The sequence below is a fragment of the Leptonychotes weddellii genome, chromosome 16 (genome assembly GCF_054177405.1).
Source record: "Leptonychotes weddellii isolate Sample4059 chromosome 16, ASM5417740v2, whole genome shotgun sequence".
In the NCBI taxonomy this organism is placed as follows: domain Eukaryota; kingdom Metazoa; phylum Chordata; class Mammalia; order Carnivora; family Phocidae; genus Leptonychotes; species Leptonychotes weddellii.
The window spans coordinates 38,761,975-38,784,631 of NC_138384.1; the positions used below are offsets into that span (position 1 = coordinate 38,761,975).

Here is a 22,657-nt window from a genome sequence, read left to right on the forward strand (position 1 = left end):
TATTTATTTATTTGAGAGAGAGAGAGTGAGAGCATAAGCAGGAGGAGGGACAGAGCGAGAGGGAGAAGCAGACTCCCCACTGAGCAGGGAGGCTGACATGGGGCTCGATCCCAGGACCCTGAGATCATGACCTGAGCTGAAGGCAGATGCTTAACCGACTGAGCCACCCCGGCACCACTTAAATTTTATTTTGTTTATTTTTTTTTTTGAAGATTTTATTTATTTGACAGAGAGAAAGGGAGCACAAGCAGGGCGAGTGGCAGGCACAGGGAGAAGCAGGTTTCCCGCTGAGTGGGGAGCCCAATGTGGGGCTTGATCCCACAACCCTGGGATCATGACCTGAGCTGAAGGCAGATGCTTAACCAACTGAACCACCCAGGTGCCCCTTAAGTTTTATTTTTAACATTAAAATCCTTCATCTACATGGCTTTATTTCTGTGTATTGTTGAAGGTCAGACTTGACCATTTGGCAAATAAAATACCAAATTTTCCTGCTCCACTGATTCAGCTGTTCCTTCTTTCCTCATTGGCCTGATATGCGTTCTCCATCTGTACTGGAATGGTGGCCTAGATAGACCACATTCATTGATTTCTAAAAAATATTTTATTTATTTATTTAGTTAGTTATTTAGAGAGCACATGCAAACAGGGGCAGAAGCAGAGGGAGAGAGAGAATCTCAAGCAGACTCTGTGCCAAGCAGGGAGCCTGCAGGGGAGGACCAATCCCATGACCCTGAGATCATGACTGGAGCTGAAATCAAGAGTTTGAAGCCCAACCGACTGAGCCACCCAGGTACTCCCCACATTCATTGATTTTAAGATTGTTAATAAGATGTCAATTTTCATTCAAATTGATCTATAAAGGGCGCCTGGGTGGCTCAGTTGGTTAAGCGACTGCCTTCGGCTCAGGTCATGATCCTGGAGTCCCGGGATCGAGTCCCGCATCAGGCTCCCTGCTCGGCAGGGAGTCTGCTTCTCCCTCTGACCCTCCTCCCTCTCATGCTCTCTGTCTCTCATTCTCTCTCTCTCTCAAATAAGTAAATAAAATCTTTAAAAAACAAACAAAAAAAACCAAATTGATCTATAAATTCAATGTACTCCCAATAAAAAATTCAGCACAATTTTTGTGGAAACCAAAATATGTGCAGAAATGCAAAGGATCCTTATAACTAAGGAAAAATGAAGAAGCTATATTACCAGATATCAAGACTGTTCTAAAGTCACAGTAAATAAGACTGTGGTTAGGTGCAAAGATAAGTAAGTGGATCAATAGAACAGAACAGAAAGTCCAGAAACAGACTGAGCATATTTAGATACCTGGTTAGAAACCACTAAAATTCAATAGTTAAAGTCAATGGTTAAAGGATGGTCTTTTCTTTCTTTCTTTCTTTTTTTTTTTTTTAAAGATTTTATTTATTTGAGAGAGAGAGACACAGCCAGAGAGGGAACACAAGCAGGGGGAGTGGGAGAGGGAGAGGCAGGCCTCCCGCCCAGCAGGGAGCCCGATGCAGGGCTTGATCCCAGGACCCTGGGATCACGACCTGAGCTAAAGGCAGATGCCCAACGACTGAGCCACGCAGGCACCCCTCTTTTTTTTTTTGAGATTTTATTTATTTATTCGAGAGAAAGAGTGAGCATGAGAGAGAGCATGAGTGGGGAGAGGGGCAGAAGGAAGGGAGAAGCAGATTCTCTGTGAGCAGGGAGCCCGACTCAGGGCTCGATCCCAGGACTCTGGGATCATGACATGAGTTGAAGGCAGATGCTTAACCGACTGAACCACCCAGGTGCCCCACTACAGGCAAAGATTTATAAAACTGGACACAAAAAGCATTCACCATAAAAGAAAAAATATTGATAAATTAGACATCACTAAGATTTAAGAAATTCTGTTTGTTAAGAGACACCATTAAGAAAGTAAAAAATCAAGCTACTGGGAGAAAATAATGCATACATCTGACAGAGGATATGTATCCAGAACATATATCCACAGATTAATAAAGACAGACAAGCCAGTAACTATATGGGCAATAGACTACAACAGGCACTCCACAAATGAAGATATCTAAATGGCCAACAATATACACAAAGGTATTTCATATCATTAGTCGTCAGAAAAATGCAGTAAGTTACCACTACACTCACAAATATCTTTTTGCTATTGTTTTCATCAAAAAAGTACTCAAATAGGGTTGATGCATTGCATTTGATTATTGTCTCTCAAGTCTCTCTTAATCTAGAATATTCCTCTTTTCATGTCATTGCCTTAATCAATTGAGTAGGTCAGTTGTACTAAAGAAAATATGACATTTGGGACTTGCCTGATTGCTTCTTTTTGGCATTAACTTTTTTTTTTTTTTAAAGATTTTATTTATTTGCTAGAGAGAGAGAGAGCAAGCGAGCACAAGCAGAGGGAGCGACAGGCAGAAAGAGAAGCAGGCTCCCCATGGAGCAGGGAGCCCGATGCGGGACTTGATGCCAGGACCCTGGGATCATGACCTGAGCCAAAGGCAGATGCTTAACCGACTGAGACACCCAGTGTCCCATGGCATCATTTAATTTTTCTCTACATTTTATGTATATTACTAATTGAATGAAATTAAATGTTTGATCAGATTTTTAAAAATTATTGGTTCTGTCTTTATATAACTTCAATTAGTACATAATATTTCATTGTTCTACTTTGAGGCTGAGATTGACCAGTGGTGAATCTGATCTTTCCACTTTTTTTTTTTAGAGATTTTATTTATTTATTTATTTGACAGAGAGAGAGATAGTGAGAGCAGGAACACAAGCAGGGGGAGTGGGAGAGGGAGAAGCAGGCTTCCTGTCGAGCAGGGAGCCCGATGTGGGACTCGATCCCAGGACGCTGGGATCATGACCTGAGCCGAAGGCAGACGCTTAACGACTGAGCCACCCAGGTGCCCTGATCTTTCCATTTTAAAGTTGCATTTTATGTAGGGTGACACTTTGGTATCCTAAAAATATCCATTTCTTAATCACCCTTTATTTAGGGTTTTAGCATACATTGATGCTTATTGCTTGAATGGGTTATTTTGTTGAGTTGTAAAATACTGATTTTTCTAATTCTAACATTCTTCTTACAATTATTAATTAGAATTATTCTGTATAGAACTTTTCCATATGTATTTTCCATATATATTATTTAGTTATTACTTCTATTAGGACTATTCGGTACTATGAAATAGAATTCACATGGAGAAAGCAGGATATATTTTTAATTCTTTTTTTTTAAAGATTTTATTTTATTATTTGACAGAGAGAGCATGAGCAGGGGGGCAGGGCAGAGGGCAAGGGAGAAGCAGGCTCCCTGCTTTTAACCCACTGAGCCACCCAGGTGCCCCACCTTTTTAATTCTTTCTCTTTAATTATCTTGTTTTCTTTTTTAATTTTATTTTTTATTAAAGATTTTATTTATTTATTTGACAGAGATGCAGCAAGATAGGGAACACAAGCAGGGGGAGTGGGAGAGGGAGAAGCAGGCTCCCCGCTGAGCAGGGAGCCCGATGCGGGGCTCGATCCCAGGACCGTGGGACCATGACCTGAGCCGATGGCAGACGCTTAACGACTGAGCCACCCAGGCGCCCCCCTTGTTTTCAATATAAGGAGTTGATACCACTACCACTAGTGGCAAAAAATGAGTTTTGATTTCTTGCTTTCTTGCAGCATTATTTGATCTTCTGGATTTTTACAAATTGCTATATTTCAATCTTCTGTAGTCATTAGTCTTTTCCTTGTTAAAATTATCTTATCTTTGGCCAGTGAGAGTCCTTTCAAGTTGACTCCTATGTCTTTTTGAATGACCCCAGTAGTCTTTGATAACTTTCTTGTTTTCCGATACACTGAGAGGTCCTATGCTTTTTGTAACAGATGTCTGGTTTAACTGAAATGTGATGAATGCAGTTTATCATTTACTGATATTTGGTTGATACTTGTTTTTTTATTGAAGTATAATTAACATACAGTGTTATATTCGTTTCAGGTGTACAATAAGATTCAACAATTCTATACATTACTCAGTACTCATCATAACTGTACTCTTAATCCCTTTTATTTATTTCACCGTTTTCCCCACCCATATTTCTTCTGGCAACCACCAGTTTGTTCTCTGTATTTAAGAGTCTGTTTTTTGGTTTGTTTCTTTTTTTCTTCCTTTGTTTCTTAAATTACACCAGTGAAATTGATACTGAGTGGTCAACTTCCATAAATGTTTCATGTTTGCTTGGAAAGAATGTGTATTTTGACATTGCCAGCTGCATGTTGTAGATATGTACCAATAGATCAAATTTGTTAATTGTGCTGTTCAAATCATCTATAAGCCTAATAACCTTTGTCTGCTTGATCAGTCAGAGAGATTGTAAAGTCTCCCATCACTAGTCATTTTACCTCTTTACTCTTAGACTTTTACTTACTACCACTTAAACTACTCGTCAAGGTCACCAATGACTTTAACATTGCTAAGTAACTCAACGGTCAGTTTCTCAGTCTTGTCTTTATTTGACCAATTAACAAAATTTGATAAAGTTCATTATTTTCTCCTTTTTAAAACATTTTCTTCACTTTGCTTCCAATACATTACCCTCTTTGGATTTTTGTCCTAATTCCCTGGCTCCACTTTCTTGTCTCCTATGCTACTTTGTCTTTATTTCTCTGACCTCTAAATGCTGTTCTCCCCACAGGTCAGTCCTTAGATCTCTTCCGATCCAGTCCATTGGCTTTAACTACAATGAATATTCTAACAACTCATGAAAGTGTATCTCTAGTCATACTTCTCCCCTGGATTCTAGATCCATTTATCTAACTGTGTAGTATAGTCCTGTGCTCAGAAATCTAGGCTCTTGAAACAGCTCATCCTGAAGCTCTTCCATCTCAAAAGATGGACACTGCATCTTTCAAGTAGATTAGGCCAAAAATCTTCTCTTCCTCTAATGAACCACACCAAACCTATCGGCCAAGTCTTTACAGTTTTACCTTGAAAATATCTCAAGAAATTTGCTACTTTTCAATACATCAGCCACTATCACCCAGATTCAAGTGACTATTTACCTCAAGCTTCTTGATTTGTATCTCTGGTTCCACACTTCCTCCTCTACTCTCTATTAGATCTTATAAGACAATTCCTTTAAAACATAAGTCAGATTGTGTCAATTCTTTGCTTAAAGTTTTCCATTTTTTACAAAACTTAAATTCCTTCCCAGACTCATCTTCAAGGTACTACTTAATCCGGTCCTCAATCTCTTTCTAAACTTCATCACTTACTACTGTCTTCTTTCTTTACTTTACTTTGGCCATAGTGTCCTACTCCTTACCATTCCTTGAATATGTCAGGCATGCTCTCATTGCAGGGTCTTTGTTGTTGTTGTTAAGATTTTATTTATTTGCTTGAGAGAGAGATAGAGAGAAAGAGAGAGAGAGACCACAGAGGAAGAGGGAGAAGCAGATTCCCTGCTGGGCAGAGAGCCTGATGCAGGGCTCAATCCAGGACTCCAGGATCATGACCTAAGCTGAAGGCAGACACTGAGTCACCAAGGTGCCTCGACCATTGCAGGGTCTTTGAAGTTTCTGTTCTCTATATTTAAGTGTTCTTTATCCAGATCCCTCCATGACTCATTCCCTCACCTCCTTTGCTCAAATGTCATCTTCTAGTTCCACTTTTAGTAGTGGCAAACTACCTTATTTCAGACTACCATAAAAGATAATAAACCCTAGACTACATATATTTTACACACATGCACGCACCACAATGTGAAGGCATTGGGGAACAACTAAAAACAGGCAAAAAACTGAAGGGGAGTTGACCTTTGGAAAAAAAGTATACTGTGAGACATTAATATTTATACAGATTATCACATAATGGTATTTCCCAGCCTCTGTGGCATAGGGTAGCTAAATGCAAGTAGAAAGCCACAGTCTTATTGGCCTGAGAAGTTGGAGGATGAAGTTTGAGGCTGCTAAAGTAGTTTAAAAATTAAGAGTTAAATCCCAGAAAGGAGGGAGCTACATATTCAACATCTACATAAAAATTTGGACCAAATCTTTGACTGATGCCTGAACCTCACAAATTTATGTAAACTCCAAACAGTCTATAGAAATCAACAGCTAGAAGACTGAAAGAAGAGCAGATATTTCAACTATTACTTTTCTGAGGGGAGAGAGACGGGATTTTAAGTCCAGCCAAGGTAACTGTTTTTAGGACAAAAGTCAACATTCTCGAGAAAATTATAACAAAGTTGAGAATCTCTACAACATATCATTCACAATGTTCAGTATACAATCAAAATTACTACATAAGCAAAAATATAGGAAAGGTAAGAAAGAATCAAGAGAAAACGTTATCAATAGAGAATGACTCAAATATTTCAGATGTTGGCATTACAAAATAGGGTATTTTTAAACTTGTGTATGTGCATGTGTGTTAAAATATAAATAACATAAAACTTAACATTTTAACAATTTTTATGTGTACAAGTGGCATTAAATGCATTCATGTTATTTAATCATCATCACTATTTTCTCATCTGCAACAGAATTGATGTACCCACTGAACAATAACTCTCCATTTCTTCCTCCCCACCCCAGTAATCTCTATTTATTCTACTTTCTCTATGAATTTGCCTATTTTAGTTACCTCACATAAGTGGAATCATACAATTTTTGTTCATAAAAGAACATAAAAGTCTGGCTTAATTCACTTAGCATAACGATTCCAAGGTTTAAGTTTACATTGTAGTATGGGTCAGAATTTCATTCTTTTGTATGGCTGAATAATATTCCATTGTATGTCTATCTCACATTTTGTTTATCCATTCATCCGTTGCTGGACAATTGGATTGTTTCCATTTTTTCACTGTTCTGAATATGCTATGAACACTGGTGTACAAGGATCACTTTGAGCCCCGCTTTCAATTCTTCTGGATTCTAGTTAGGTAGAGAAATGCAGAATCATATGGCAATCTTAAGTTTAACGTTTTGAGGAACTGCCAAACTGTTTCCTTCAGGAGCTGTACAATTTACAGTCCTACCAACAATGCACAAGGTTTCCAATTTCTGCACATCCTCATCAGACACAGGTTTTGTTATGCAGATAACATATGAACTTTGAAAACTAATTTTTAAAAAAGAAGTCTACAAAAATTAGGTGTGCTGGAAAAATTGGACTTAGCATAAAACCTACTAAAGAAGAGACTATAAAATGACAATACTCATTTAGATACTTAAGTTTTGGTAAATTGTTGTTTTCACGAAAATCAGTCCCTGCAATTTATAACTGTAATTAGCTTTTTTAAAAAAGCTAATAAGTCAAAATTGATACAGTCTTGCTTATATATCACAACTGTAGTTTGAGATTTTGTTTTGTGAAATCACCTTCAAACAAATTTAGTTAACATTTAAACATTCATTGCTAAAGTTCCCTTTTGATCAATAGCCCCAATTCTAATCTCCTTTTTATAAAGGCACTAATGGTTTTCTGTATATCAAGTAATATTGCAGAGATGCTGTAATAAAACATTACCTTAAGTAAGGGTTTGTTCATATATCATTATAGAGAATGAGATCCTTTTAGAGGAACTCTGTTATTACTGCTCAGAGTCTGAGACCACTACCACTTCCAACCAAAATGAGATAGGTCATATAAATTAAGGGTTGTAAAAGGAATAATATGATCTGTAGGTTTAAAGTGAAGCTATGTTACAAAATTGCTTATGGCCATCTCAAGAAAATAAAAGGCTTTCTCGTTTCAAAATGTAATGATTAACAAATGATATTAATGTCTATCCTGGTTGTATGGAAACTTACAGGGCAAGAAAATTAATGTCACATAGTCAGTTTCTCAGGAAAATCTTACTCTCTCCACAATGACTCTAAATACATTACTAATTAGTTAGTTATGAATCCAACAAATCTATTGCCAAATAATGTGAGACACACTGAGAAAGTAGGGATCATTAGTAGACCATGATGCCCTAAAATGGTAAATAAAATCATACTTGATGTATCACACTGCCATCTGATTTTCAAATTCTTGATAATTACATATTTACTTAAATCTAAGACATAATTGGTTGAAAGATGAATATGTATTCTAGAAATGTTAAAATGTAAAAAGTATAAGATTGATAAAGTATGCTAATTTCATATTACATACAGTAAATAGGACTATTACTTCTAATTACTAATGTTCTGGAAATATATTTGATAAAATAGTTCAGGATCTGATAGGGCATATGGATCCATCATAATATTCTTTCTATGGACACAGGCTTCCCCTAGCCCATAAATTCTAAGAAATAACTACAAAAAACACCATAAGACAAGACATCCATATTGCCACTGTATATCATTAAGATTTTATATGCTATCAATCTTCCTTTTTAAGGCATAAAAATTACAAATAAAGCTAAAGCCCCCTTTGATCAACACCCTCAAACCTAATCTATTGCCAGAGACAATACTAACAATAATTTGGTATGTACCCTTCCAGTCCATTTTATTTTATTTTATTTTAAATTTTATTATTACTATTTTTTAAAGATTTTATTTATTTATATGACAGAGAGAGACACAGTGAGAGAGGGAACACAAGCAGGGGGAGTGGGAGAGGGAGAAGCAGGCTTCCCGCTGAGCAGGGAGCCCGATGCGGGGCTCGATCCCAGGACCCTGGGATCATGTTCTGAGCCGAAGGCAGGCGCCTAACGACTGAGCCACCCAGGTGCCCCTCCGGTCCATTTTAAATACATACATATTTCAATAATAAAAACAGAGTACTGTTTTTTATGATTTAATTTCAATTTACATGAATGTCATTCATTATACAATGTTTCATTCGGGGATCTTGATTTTTTTTCACTCTACACTGTTTTACACAACTATCCATGTTACAAAATACAGATCTACTCTATTACTTTTAACTGCTGTATACTACTCCATTATTTGACTATATCACACTTTATTTACCCATTACCCCATCAATAATTAGCTTGTTTTCAATTCATATATATATTTCTTATGGGTATTTGTGAGTTTCTTTAGAATGAATATACAGAAATGGAACTACAGGGTCCTTTTGTCTTTTAAGAAATGCTTCCCTGCCTCAAAGTCATAAACAACATCCTGTATTTCCTTCCAAGAACTTCAGTTTGGCTTTTCACATTCCAGTTCAAATCCTTTGGAATTCTGTTTCTTTATATGTTGTAAGATTGCATGTAGTTATTTTTTCCCTACTATGGAGAACCAAATACTCCAACAAATTTCATTGGCTGTCACTTCTCTACTGATTCATGATATCATGTCTAATATATACCAAATTCACGTATATTCACTGATTTATTTCTAGGCATTCTATTCTGTAATATCTGTTTATTTACCTATTCATGCTCCAATACCACATACTATTTAATGACCATAACTTTTGTGTAGTATACGGTAGAAGATGTGTCCTCTCTCTTCTTTTTCAAAATTGTCTCGGCAATCCAGGTATTTCCATTTCACATGAATTTTAGAATCATTTTGTAAAGATCCTAGAAAATTCGTATTAGATGTTTGGAACTATATTAGGTTTATAGATTAATTCTGGGAGAATTGACATTTTTATGATATTGGGTTTTTCCATCTGCATTTATGGTATTTCTCTCGATTTATTCAAGTCTTATGCCCTTCAGTGAAGCTTTACAGTTTTTCCATAAAGATATTGTTCATTTTTTTAAGTTTACACCAATATGTTTCAAAAGTAAAGCATGGGTTGAATTTAAAAGGCCTTCCCTCATTTAGTACACTCGGCGTTTCTCACCTGTATGCCCTCTCTTATGTATAGAAAGGGATGCTCTTTGAGAGAATGCTTTCCCACATTCATTACATTCAAAAGGTTTCTCACCAGTATGACTTCTCATATGTATAATAAGTAATGAGCACTGAGAGAAGGCCTTTCCACACTTATTACATTCATACGGTTTCTCCCCTGTATGACTTCTCACATGAAGAGTAAGGGATGAGATTCGAGAGAAGGCTTTACCACATTCATTACATTTAAATGGTTTTTCTCCAGTATGAATTTTTTCATGCTCAAGGAGATTTTGTCTCTGACTGAAAGCTTTTCCACATTGATTACAATGATAGGGTTTCTCTCCAGTATGAATTTTCTCATGTTCGGTGAGATTTGATTTCTGACTAAAGGCTTTCCCACATACTGTACATGCATAAGGTTTCTCACCAGTATGAATTCTCTGGTGTCTAATGAGATTGGACATCTGAATAAAAGCTTTCCCACATTCATTACATTCATATGGTTTCTCTCCAGTATGAATTTTCTGATGTGTAATGAGATTTTCTTTCCTGCTGAAGGCTTTTCCACACTCATTACATTCATAGGGTTTCTCAGCTGTATGATTTCTCATATGTACAGTAAGGGATGAACTTTGAGAGAACGCTTTCCCACATTCACTACACACATAGGGCTTCTCACCTGTATGACTTCTCATATGTATAATAAACACTGAGCATTGAGAGAAGGCTTTTCCACATTTATTACATTTATAGGGTTTCTCCCCTGTGTGACTTCTCATGTGTAGAGTAACAGATGACATTCGAGAAAAGGCTCTACCACATTCATTACATGCATAAGGTTTCTCCCCAGTATGAATTTTCTCATGCTCAATAAGGTTTTGCTTCTGGCTGAAGGATTTTCCACATTCTTTACATTCATAGGGTTTTTCTCCAGTATGAATTCTCTCATGTTCAATGAGATTTGATTTCTGACTGAAGGCTTTCCAACAATCCTTACATGCATAAGGTTTCTCCCCCGTATGAATTCTCTGGTGTCTAATAAGGTTTGACATCTGAATGAAAGCTTTTCCACATTCATTACATTTATATGGTTTTTCCCCAGTATGAATTTTTTGATGTGTGATAAGATTTTCCTTCCTGCTGAAAGCTTTTCCACATTCCTTACATTCATAGGGTTTCTCTCCAGCATGAATTCTCTCATGTCTGATGAGGTCAAATTTATGACTGAAGTCTTGTCCACACTGATTACACTTAAAGGGGGTTAGAACATGGGATGAGCAATGGTAAAAAGGCTTCCCGTACTTACTATATTTATAGTTTTTCTCTCTTACACAGTTCTTCTCATAACTAAGTAAATCTAAATTATGTTCCAAACCCTTATCAAGTGAGTCACATTCAAAGAGGTTTTGTCTTGAAGTAAGAATATCTGAGCTCAAAGGAAATATTTTTGTAACTCTTTTACATTCAATGACATTTTCCTTAATCAGAGTTTTCTTGGAGATGGATGTGACTTTCCTCACAAGTGTTTCCTGTTGCTTCTTGATCTGTTCATCAACTTCCCAAACTTCTAAAATGGAGGACCAAAAATTATTACTTTTGAATTTTTCTGCTACTACACTATTAATAACATTTCAGAAATTTGCTCCTATGGAGTTGATTTTTTATGTTGACTCTAGTCTCCCAATATGAAAAAATCCAAACTGGAAATTACCCTAGTTTCTAAGTTTTAAGAGGTTAACTCCTATAAAATATTATGGAGAGAAAACTGACATTGATAGGCCTAAGTAGCTTTGACTGCTTTTAAAAGTATGCATATACAATGCAGAAATCAGTAACATGAACAGAATAATTAAGATGAAAGGGTGACGATACAAATGACTGGATAGGGAGTCAAAATGACCAGAGGATAAAATTAACATTTGTGGTTAAACACAGTGGATTGAATGTATATGTTTATTTCTTCTCCTCCCTAAAATTCCATTAAAATGACAGTAAAAAAATAAAAGGTCAAATCCACAAGAACAAAGGAATAAGAGTGTAAAGAAGGGTAAACAAGAGATTTCAACAAAAGAAGAGAGATGAGAGGCAAATAGGGAACTGTTAACTAATGGCAGAGCTAAGAAGTTAAAGTACTGCAAAGATACAAATGTCAAGCAACAAAGTGATTTAGCCACAAAACACTGGAAAAGCTAACAAATTAGAGAATTCAGGGACTTAAAAGGTAGAGAGATGTCTGAAGAGGATTAATTTAAAGTCTGAATAGGGAACACTTACACTCCCTGAGGCAAGTATTATGGATTTGCTTAAGTAACATGTTTCCAACCTCATCCTATGTTTCTCCATCCTGCAAAGAGTGAGTTATAACTGTATTTCCTGGACACACTTGCATGTAGGGCTCTGGATGTGATTTAGATTAATCATACAACATTTTAATTCAGAAATGAATTAAAATTAGAAATAAAACAGGCATTTTACCTAAATACTACAACAGAAGTGGTAAGGTTCTGAAGCTCATGGTTATAGAGGCATTTCCCTGGCTCAATCAGAAACCATTTCTTTTTTTTTTTTTTTTTAAGATTTTATTTATTTATTTGAGAGAGAGAAAGAGCACAAGCAGGGGGTGGGGGCCAGTAGAGAGAGAAGCAGACTCCCCGCTGAGCAGGGAGCCTGATGTAGGGCTCGATTCCAGGACCCTGAGATCATGACCTGAACCTAAGGCAGATGCATAACTGACTGAGCCACCCAGGTGCCCCTCATTTTTTTTTTTTTAAAGTAAGCTCTACTAAGAGCAGAGTGGCGCAGCGGAAGCGTGCTGGGCCCATAAAGTAAGCTCTACTCCCAATGTGGGGCTTGAACTCACAACGCTGAGATCAAAAGTTGCATGCTCCACCAACTGAGCCAGCCAGGTGCCCCATCAGAAGCAATTTCTTGATCATAGTGGGAAAAGGAACTCACTTAGCAGCTGACTTCTCTGATATGACGTTGAGATTCATTCCTAAAAGCTTATCCTATAGTTGGTCCTTCAGTCCTCCCAAAGGTTCTCTAGGACATTTAATACCTTCATATAAATTCCTTCCTTCTTAAATTAGCTGCTAATAAGCTCTTTTCTCTGTAACTGCATCTTCACCAATACCTCCCCACCCCCCACACAACCCACACAGGAAGTGGCCACGTATCCACAACCTGAGCAGGAAAAAGAAAACTTACTCTCTAGAGAAAATTAACTATATAGGCTCTAGACTTAGGAACAAATGAAGCTTATGTAAAGAAAGCCTCATACTAAAAACCTAGGAATTATGTAAACTTGTTGATATTGAATGGTAAGATTTCCAATCCCTTTCTGTTGCTTGCCCCTCATGAAAGCTGGCATTTACCTCCAGGTTGGAGTTGAGAAGATTAAAAACAAAAGACCCACAGAACTAGAATTCTAGAACTGGCATTTGCAACTCAACAAAAAACTCCTAGGTTCTATTCAAAAAGCACCAAAAATTTGTTAGAGGTTTAGAATTTCTTTTTTATCCTTTCATGCACCAAAATAAGGAAAACTAGTGACACTGATGAATTCCCTATTTAAACAAAGATTTGAAAGTCTCATTACAATTAAAAATATATAGAAAACAAAGCAAACAGAAAAATTAGGCAAGTAGTAACTCCAGGAATGACAAAAATCTATGTAAGGATATATAATTAATAGTCATTTCTTGGCTCAGTATAACAGTATATCAACTAAAAGAACAAAGTAAGCAGTGAAAACCAATTTAGCCAAAAACTGTGATACAGGGCGCCTGGGTGGCTCAGTTGGTTAAGCGACTGCCTTCGGCTCAGGTCATGATCCTGGAGTCCCCGGATCGAGTCCCGCATCGGGCTCCCTGCTCGGCAGGGAGTCTGCTTCTCCCTCTGACCCTCCTCCCTCTCATGCTCTCTGTCTCTCATTCTCTCTGTCTCAAATAAATAAATAAAATCTTTAAAAAAAAAAAAAACTGTGATACAGCTATATCCAGAAAAAAGGAAAGGGGAAGTGGTGGTGGTGGTGTAAGAGTACTAAACCTCATCTTTTATTAATATCAAGTTGATAATAATTAGAAATTACCAAATAACAGCATATTCAGAGAAGACTAGCTTCCATCCTATCCCTGAAACACTGATTCCTCCTCCACTGCCTGACAGGTAAGCATTTTCATTAATTTTGGGGTTATTCTTATATTCTTTTAAAATACATATATTAAATATATACATATTTACATATGTACATATACATATGCCATATATATATCCATACACATATGCCTCTCCCACTCTTTATAAAAAAGGTAGCATATTCTAAATGCTGCTCTGCACATTGATTTTTTCCATTTATATATCCTGAATGGAAGCATGACATCGCTGACTTGTTTTATAGTTTTGACATTGGAATCATGTAAATGTTTTACATAACAACAAAAAAAGTTAAATCAAAAGAGGAGGAAAAAAGCCAAAATAGCTCTTAAAAATTGAAAACAAATGGAAAAGAGTAAATCTATATATGAATTTAGGGCCATAATCACTTCAAATGACTTTAAACACAGTAGTCTGACTATACCCCAAGGGAGAAAAAAAAAACAACCAAAGAAATCTTAAACTACATTCGGTAGTCCTTTTCTTTTCTTTTCTTTTTTTTTTGTTTTTGTTTTAAGATTTATTTATTTATTTTAGAGAGAGAGCGCTCACTCACGTGCGCAGGGGAGGGGCAAAGGGAGAGGGAGAGAGAATCTCAAGCAGACTCTACGCTGAGTGCGGAGCCCACATAGGGTTCCATCTCACAACCCTGAGATCACCACCTGAGCTGAAACCAAGAGCGGGCTGCTTAACCGACTGTGCCACTCGGGCACCCCAGTAGTCTTTTTCATTATTAGTAATATTGTTATTGTTGTTTGGAACTAATATATATATAGAGAGAGAGAGAGAGAGAGGGAGGGAGGGAGGGAGAGAGATATCAGTTTGGGCTCTCAAGGGACATTTGGCAATGTCTGAAAGATCTGGAGACGTTTTTGGCTGTCACAACTTGGGGAAGTGGGGAGAAAGGGGATTGGTGCTCCCAGCACCGAATAGATAGAGGCCACAGAGGCTGCTAAACATTCTACACCCTACATAAACATCCTACAATGCACAGGATAGTCCCCTACAGCAAAGAATTATCTGGCCCAAAATGTCAGCAATGCCAAAGTTGAGAAATATATATGGATTAAGCAAATAAATATTTTAATGCAAAAAGGAGCTGAGATTTTCAGTATAAAAGACACAAAAACAAAACAAAAAAGGTAAGAATAACCCTACACTCTTTAATTTGAATTGGATGTATGAGTATAAATATGTACATTTTTTTCTTTCTAAAAAGTGCATTTTTCTAGCCTTGTCCACTTACAAGCTCTATAAGCAATGACAGCCTAGTACTAATGAGCAACTATTGTGCCCACATTGTGGTCTCCAAATCATTTCCCACTAAAGGAAGCAGGGGTTTTAGAAAAGTAGCTATTTTATGTCTGGAGCAGGAAATTTATAAAATTAGCCAAAGAATCCTCTGGCTAGTGATATGACAATTTGAGCATTAAATTTGTTAATAATATGGGCTTATTAATAAATAACACATATAAAATATATTTAAAACATAATTTATAGGGCACCTGGGTGGCTCAGTTGTTAAGTGTCTGCCTTCAGCTCAGGTCATGATCCCAGGATCCTGGGATCGAGCCCCGCATCAGGCTCCCTGCTCTGCTTCTCTCTCTCCCACTCCCCCTGCTTGTGTTCCCTCTCTTGCTGTGTCTTTCTCTGTCAAATAAATAAATAAAATCTTTTTTTTAAAAAAAGATTTTATTTATTTGAGAGAGAGAGAATGAGAGAGAGAGAGCACATGAGAGGGGGGAGGGTCAGAGGGAGAAGCAGACTCCCTGCCGAGCAGGGAGCCCAATGCGGGACTCGATCCAGGGACTCCAGGATCATGACCTGAGCCGAAGGCAGTCGCTTAACCAACTGAGCCACCTAGGCGCCCATAAATAAAATCTTTAAAAAAAAAAAAAATGAAACGTAATTTATATATTTTGTAAATATATAAACATTTTTAAATGTTTTCCATATATATCATTTATATACACTGAATAATATGTTATTTATTTTGATGCTCATTATATAAATTTATAATGATTTAACTTGGCAAACTAGAGAATGCTAGGACACCAATCATTATTCTCAAAGTTTTTGAAGGGGGGCTCCTAGGTGGCTCTGTCAGTTAAGCATCTGACTCTTGGTCTCAGCTCAGGTCTTGATCTCAGGGTTCTGAGTTCAAGCCTAATGTTGGAGTCCATGCTGAGCATGGAGACTACTTTAAAAAAAAAGTTTTTGAAGGAAAGGAGTCAAGTATTTCTCTTTCCTGCCCTGTAAAAACTATATTTCAGGGTAATCAAACAGTTATTGACGGAGTTGTTCTTGTTTTTTTTTAAGTTATCTCTACATCCAATGTGGAACTCGAACTCACAACCCCAAAATCAAGAGTTGCACACTCCACTGACAGAGCCAGCCAGGCGCCCCTTGAGTTCTTATTTATGGGAGAATTTCAGCTAATAAAAGCAGAAGAAACCTCTAATAAAATAATGGATCTAGCCAAAGATTATCAATGGCTGTTAAAAGCCTTAGTGAAAAGTTAATATGAATCTTTAAAACAGATGGATTCTGATTCACAACACATGAATCTATTCACCAATTTTTTAAAGATTTTATTTATTTATTTTGAGAGAGAAAGAGTGAGAGCAGGGGGAGGGGCAGAGGGAGAGGAGAGAGAGAAAATCTCAAACAGACTCCATGCTGAGTGTGGAGCCCCATGTGGGGCTCAATCCTACGACCATGATATCATGACCCGAGCTGAAATCAAGAGTCAGACGCTTTACCGACTGAGCCACCCAGGTGCCCCTCTACTCATCAATCTTAATATAAACGTGGGATAAACCAATCTGATAAGATGCAATATGATGCACACAGCTCCATCAATGAAGTATCCTTGCTAAAGAACTGAACTTGAATACAATAAGGCCAGATTATAGGAAAAATGGAATAAAGGAGTATGTAAAACACCATGAGGAAGCAAACTGCCAAATCCAGTATGTGGGACATTCTAGAGCAGGGGTTGGCAAAAAATAGTGATAACCTGTTTCTGTGCAGCCTGTGAGCTAAGAATGTTTTTTTACATTTTTAAAGGGTTGTTCAGAGATAGAATATGAGACAGAGACTTTATCCAGCCCACAAAGCCTATTTATTATCTGGCCTTCTAAAGAGAAAAATTGCTGACCCTTGTTCTAAAAGACAAATGACCTGGATTCTACACAAATAAAATGTGTGGGGAAAAAAATGGGTTGGGTGGGAAGGGCAGAGGGAGAAACTCTTAAGAATTAAAGCAGACCTAAGAGATATGTCAACCAAATGCAATGTGCTAATCTTTATTTAGATCCTGATTCAAAGAAACCAACCATAAAAATATATTCTTGAGACAACTGAGGAAATAGGAACAGAGACTAAATATCAGATGATAGTACGAAATTACAATTAATGTTATTAGGTGTGATAATAATATGTGGTTATTTAAATAATTTCACCTGTTAGAGATATATACAATGGTATTCAAAGGTGAAATGTAAAAGAGTTCAGCAAACAAAACCAAAACAAAACTGGGGCAGACAGATAAACAAGTCTGGCAAAATGTTGATCACTGTTGAAGTTAAGTAATAAATACAATGAGGATTCCTTATACTCTATTTTTGTATGTTTGAAAATGACTGTAATAAAATTTTTTATTTTATTTTATTTTTTTTAAAGATTTTATTTATTTATGTGACAGAGACACAGCGAGAGAGGAAACACAAGCAGGGGGAGTGGGGGAGGGAGAAGCAGGCTTCCCGCCAAGCAGGGAGCCCAATGTGGGGCTTGATCCCAGGACCCTGGGACCATGACCTGAGCCGAAGGCAGACGCTTAACGACTGAGCCACCCAGGCACCCCTATAATAAAATTTTTTTAAGTATTTATTTAGAAATAAAGATCAATACTAAAAGAAATAGCTAAGTAAGTTGAAATGAAAATAATTGCCTAAATGAAGTAAAATGTGAGGTTAGAAGAAGGGACTGTCATAAGCCTTGTATTTCTATGTTTTTTAAAAAGAAGTACATGTATTTGAGAAAAATTAAAAATATATATTAAAAAGGAAAGAAATACTATAAAAAGAAAATGATAACAGTAACATTAGGTTACAGAAGCAAATTATAACCCAATTCTTACTACTTTTGCCTAGATTAACTGCTATATGATCCTAGGAAATTTAGCTCTTGTCTATTCTGCAGACGAAAGGCAAATTAATTTTCATAAGTTTTAATTCCCTTATTTCTGTATAAAAACACTTGAAGCTTAGGCTGTCCAAACTAAATCCAGCCCCAAATTGGTAGTAACAATGGCGACAGCTTCAACTTTCCATCTAATTGCAAGTCATTCTCTTATGTGCTTAAAGAACAAGGCATATAAGTAAGTATCCAATGAAAAGATCACAAGGCAAGTCATCTTTGTTCAAGATCTGATTCACTGCATTGTTCTAATAGCAGGTACTATCATTTTATCCTATGTTCATTTTTCCATGCTGAAACTGTCCTTACCAGAAAATCTTGTTGTGTTTTGCTTTTGTTCTTTCTTCATGGCTGACATACTGTTACGCAAAATGATACTATTCTTTCCTACATTATTAGCTCTATAATGGTTTCGCTAGGTTCAACTGTGGGTAACTTAAAATTCAGATAATTAGACATTTTTTAATCTTTATATTCAGTTATCTTCTAAGTCCCGGCCTATAAACTACTGTTGTAACCTGACACCATACATAAAGCAAAACTATAGCTATAGTTCAGTGATTAAAAAAGGGAAAAAAATCTTTTAAAAAAATTAAAAAGGGAAAAAATTGAACTAAATTACCAACAAAGTTTTAAAAATACAAAAGAGGGCATGAAGGTTGGCAAAGTTCAGACTTCTCTGACTCTACACTAGATAACCCATCCTCTATTTCATAATCCTTTAAGGTCTCCCCTTTTCCAATCAAGCTATGCTTCAAATTTTACCCCATGAACATGTCATGCTAATTTTCCTCTCAAAACTTTTATGTTCTGCTTTTTTAAATATTATCTTTTTCTCATTTTTATTTATTTATTTTTTTTAGAGAGAGAGTCGCGCGTGCGAGTGGGGGTGGAGGAGGAGAGGGAGAGAGAGAGAATGTTAAGCGGGCTCCACGCCCAGTGTGGAGCCCAAGCGGCTCAATGCAGGGCTCCATCTCATGACCCTGAGATCATGACCTGAGCTGAAATCAAGTTGGACACTCAACCAACTGAGCCACCCAGGCACCCCAAATAAATATTTTAAAACAACAAAAGCAGTAAGAAGCATCTCTCCCAATATAGCTCTACACCAATCAATTCATGAATCATTACATGAAGAATAAGATAGTCTTTCTTTTGGTGGATTAAGCCTCAGAAATCAAGTATGAAAACACATATAAGCAGTATGTTTTAAGACTTCATATCACTCTGGGGTGCCTGGGTGGCTCAGTTGGTTAAGCAACTGCCTTCGGCTCAGGTCATGATCCTGGAGTCCCGGGATCAAGTCCCACATCGGGCTCCCTGCTCAGCAAGGGGTCTGCTTCTCCCTCTGCCCTCTTCCCTCTCGTGCTCTCTGTCTCTCTCAAATAAATAAATAAAATCTTAAAAAAAAAAAAAAGACCTCATATCACTCTGGTAAACATAAACTAGAAAGTTAGCTCAAAGATGAGGGGAGATCTATAATGGCTAGAAGTGTTGGGGACTGTTTATGAGAAGTCGAACTCCAAGTTAAGTAACAGAACCACAATAGGTAAGAACCCTCATAATTAAAGGCAAAGATGAGAAGAGTTTCCAAATATTGGAGACATTAAATGTTGCCATTTCTGTAGTTAAATACTGATTTAAAGGCATGAACACACCTATGTCATGAAGGTACATAAAGGAAAAAGGATCTATATGTAATTTAGAATGGCTCTGGATAATGCCCAGTAAGGGCTGAAAGAAGAAGTCATATATAAGACATTTCCTAAAGGAACAGGAAATAAACAATAAACGGGAACTGAGGGGATATCAGAATCTTTTAGAGAAGAGCAAAAGGAAAGACATTTCCAAAAAGGGTGATCCATGGGATCAAATATAGCATAGAGAACTTCCTGTTTCAAAATGGTCGAATTAAACATCTCTGTGTCCTGTCCTCTTTCTGTAAAAGTGAAGAAGAAAACAAAAAGAAAATACATCTTCAGTGAAACTAAAAGGGAGCTAAACTCCAATTCCAGAAAATAAAGAAAGACCAGAGGATAGATTGGACTAGGTAGGAAAGAAACTTGGAGATAGTGGCTGTTCCTTCTTATCTCAGACAGCACAGTGAACCTAGTTCCTCTGAATAGAAGGCACACTCTGTGCGCAGAATGAACTAATTATTTTTTGCAACAGCGTGATCCAGATGTGTTGAAACTGGTGGCAGGAACATAATGGTCTTCATCTGGCCCTATCAAATGGTAGGGAAGACAGGACTAAATAAGAAGATGCAAACAGCCATTATTCTTATATAAGCAGTCTGTTGACATAGGAGAGTAGAAGGGATATTGCACGCTAGAGGAAGCATGCAACTGATAATCTCTGATTTGGAAGAAGTAAAGGGCAAACCAACTCTCAATACAAAACCCTGAATGATAAAGGAAGCTGATATGAGTGATAAGGGTTTCCCATTCACTCAGAGCATTTTTCCGGACAATCTTCAACACTCTTCTGTAAATAATTGGTCCAGCAAGAAATAACCTCACTTAAAGATGAGTATGGTGATTGTAAAAGGAACCTGCATCAGCAATATGCGACAATGCTAATTAGAACCAAAAAACATGAATATACAAGTTGAAATGAAAAACCGACAGTGATTGATTAATAGGCCTCAAAAGTTCTAAAGCTTTAAAGAAAAAGAAACCTGGGGCGCCTGGGGGGCTCAGTCATTGAGCATCTGCCTTCGGCTCGGGTCATGATCCCAGGGTCCTGGGATCGAGCCCCGCATCGGGCTCCCTGCTTGGCGGGAAGCCTGCTTCTCCCTCTCCCACTCCCCCTGCTTGTGTTCCCTCTCTCGCTGTGTCTCTCTCTGTCAAATAAATAATAAAATCTTAAAAATAAAAAAAAAAGAGAAAGAAACCTATGGGCATCCAAGGCAAACAAATCAAGTCACCTATGAGGGGAACCAATCAGACTTCAGATGTCTCCTAGCAATATTCAAAGCCAGGAGATAGTAGAGGATTATTTAAAGTCTTCAGAGAACTGTCTACAAAACAAACAAACAAACAACTACCTAGGAAAAAAAAGTATGACTCAAGAATTTTATACACAGCCAAATAATAAAGAGTAAGAAAAAAAGATATTTTCTTATGGGCAAAAACTCAAGGACTCTAGTTCCCAATAAATTATAAGTTCCATGAGGACAGGACTTTGTTTTGTATACTGTTATATGCTCATGCCCAAAATAGTATTTTATCTTTATTGTTAGAAATATAAATGTGGTTTTCTTTCCTTCACACCTTCTACTTGGTTGTTGAAGTATATATGAAAGCTATTGATTTTTATTTGTTAATTTGATATCCTACCATCTCACTGGATTCTTTTACTGTTTGTTATACTTTTTCAGTTGATTCTCTTGTGTTTTTCAGGGATACAATTTTATCTTAAAGATGAGTTTATAGATTCCTTTCCAATGACAGAAAGCACAGTGCTGAAAGCACAGACAGAAAGTACAGTACTTATTTTTTTCTCTTATCTAATATTTTGGTATAAACTTAAGAAATATACAAAAGCTATAAAGGGAAAACTTGGAAAGCATTTATGAAGGATACAAAGTAGATCTGAACAAAGATAGAGCATGTTCTTTCATAGAAAATCTCAACATTCTAAAGATGTCAAATCTCCAAAAGTTGACTTATATACCTAATACATTCCCAATAAAAAGTCCAATAGGTTTTTCTCTGGAAATAGAGAGTTGTATCTAACATTCATATGGTAAAATACAAATCAAGAAGAGCCAGCACAACTCTGAGAAAGAATGTATGCAACTGGGAAAGAAAGGGACTCAGTGTTAAGGATAAGAGGGAGACTTACTTTTCAATGTATCTTTTGGATTATTTATGTTCTTTAACCAAGTGTGTATATATATATATTTTTTGAGAGAGAGCAATATATATATTGAAATACATATATATTTTAGAGAGAGACAGCAAGCAGGTGGGGGAGGAGCAGAGGGAGAGGGAGAGAGACAATCCCAAGCAGTCTCCATACCCAGCGTGGAGCCCAACCTAGGGTTCGATCTCATGACTCTGAGATCATGACCAGAGCCAAAATTAAGAACAACCAGATGCTTAATGGACTGAGTCACCCAGGCGCACTGAAGTGTGCATATTTACATTTTTAAAAAATTAACATAATGGGAGGTGGGAATAAGTAGGAATAGGGCACCAATTTCTAAGGCAGAAACTTAAAGCTACATGGGATTGTGAGGGTTGTGAAGTAAAATGGGACTTGTGAGTACTGTTATAGAATATATGTCTATAGCTTTTCTTTTTTTTTTTTAAAGATTTTATTTATTTATTTGAGAGAGAGAGAGAATGAGAGACAGAGAGCATGAGAGGGAGGAGGGTCAGAGGGAGAAGCAGACTCCCTGCCAAGCAGGGAGCCCGATGTGGGACTCGATCCCGGGACTCCAGGATCATGACCTGAGCCGAAGGCAGTCGCTTAACCAACTGAGCCACCCAGGCGC

The 22,657-nt window shown here is 37.1% G+C and overlaps 1 protein-coding gene across 13 annotated transcripts in view; it reads right to left on the bottom strand.

Moving 5' to 3' along the window:
- Nucleotides 1-22,657, bottom strand: part of ZNF568 (zinc finger protein 568) — an 87,012-nt gene that overhangs the window by 34,192 nt on the left and 30,163 nt on the right. Inside the window, exon 7 of one of the 13 annotated variants that reach the window (XM_031026029.2) lies at nt 1,422-11,362. The exons of 11 other annotated variants lie outside the window; for them this stretch is intronic. In XM_031026029.2, the coding sequence (XP_030881889.2) occupies nt 9,783-11,362 (1,580 nt within the window). In that variant the 3' untranslated portion in view covers nt 1,422-9,782. Of the gene's footprint in view, nt 1-1,421; nt 11,366-22,657 lie in introns of those variants that run through there. One more of the 13 variants, XM_081807493.1, reaches the window with a different exon arrangement.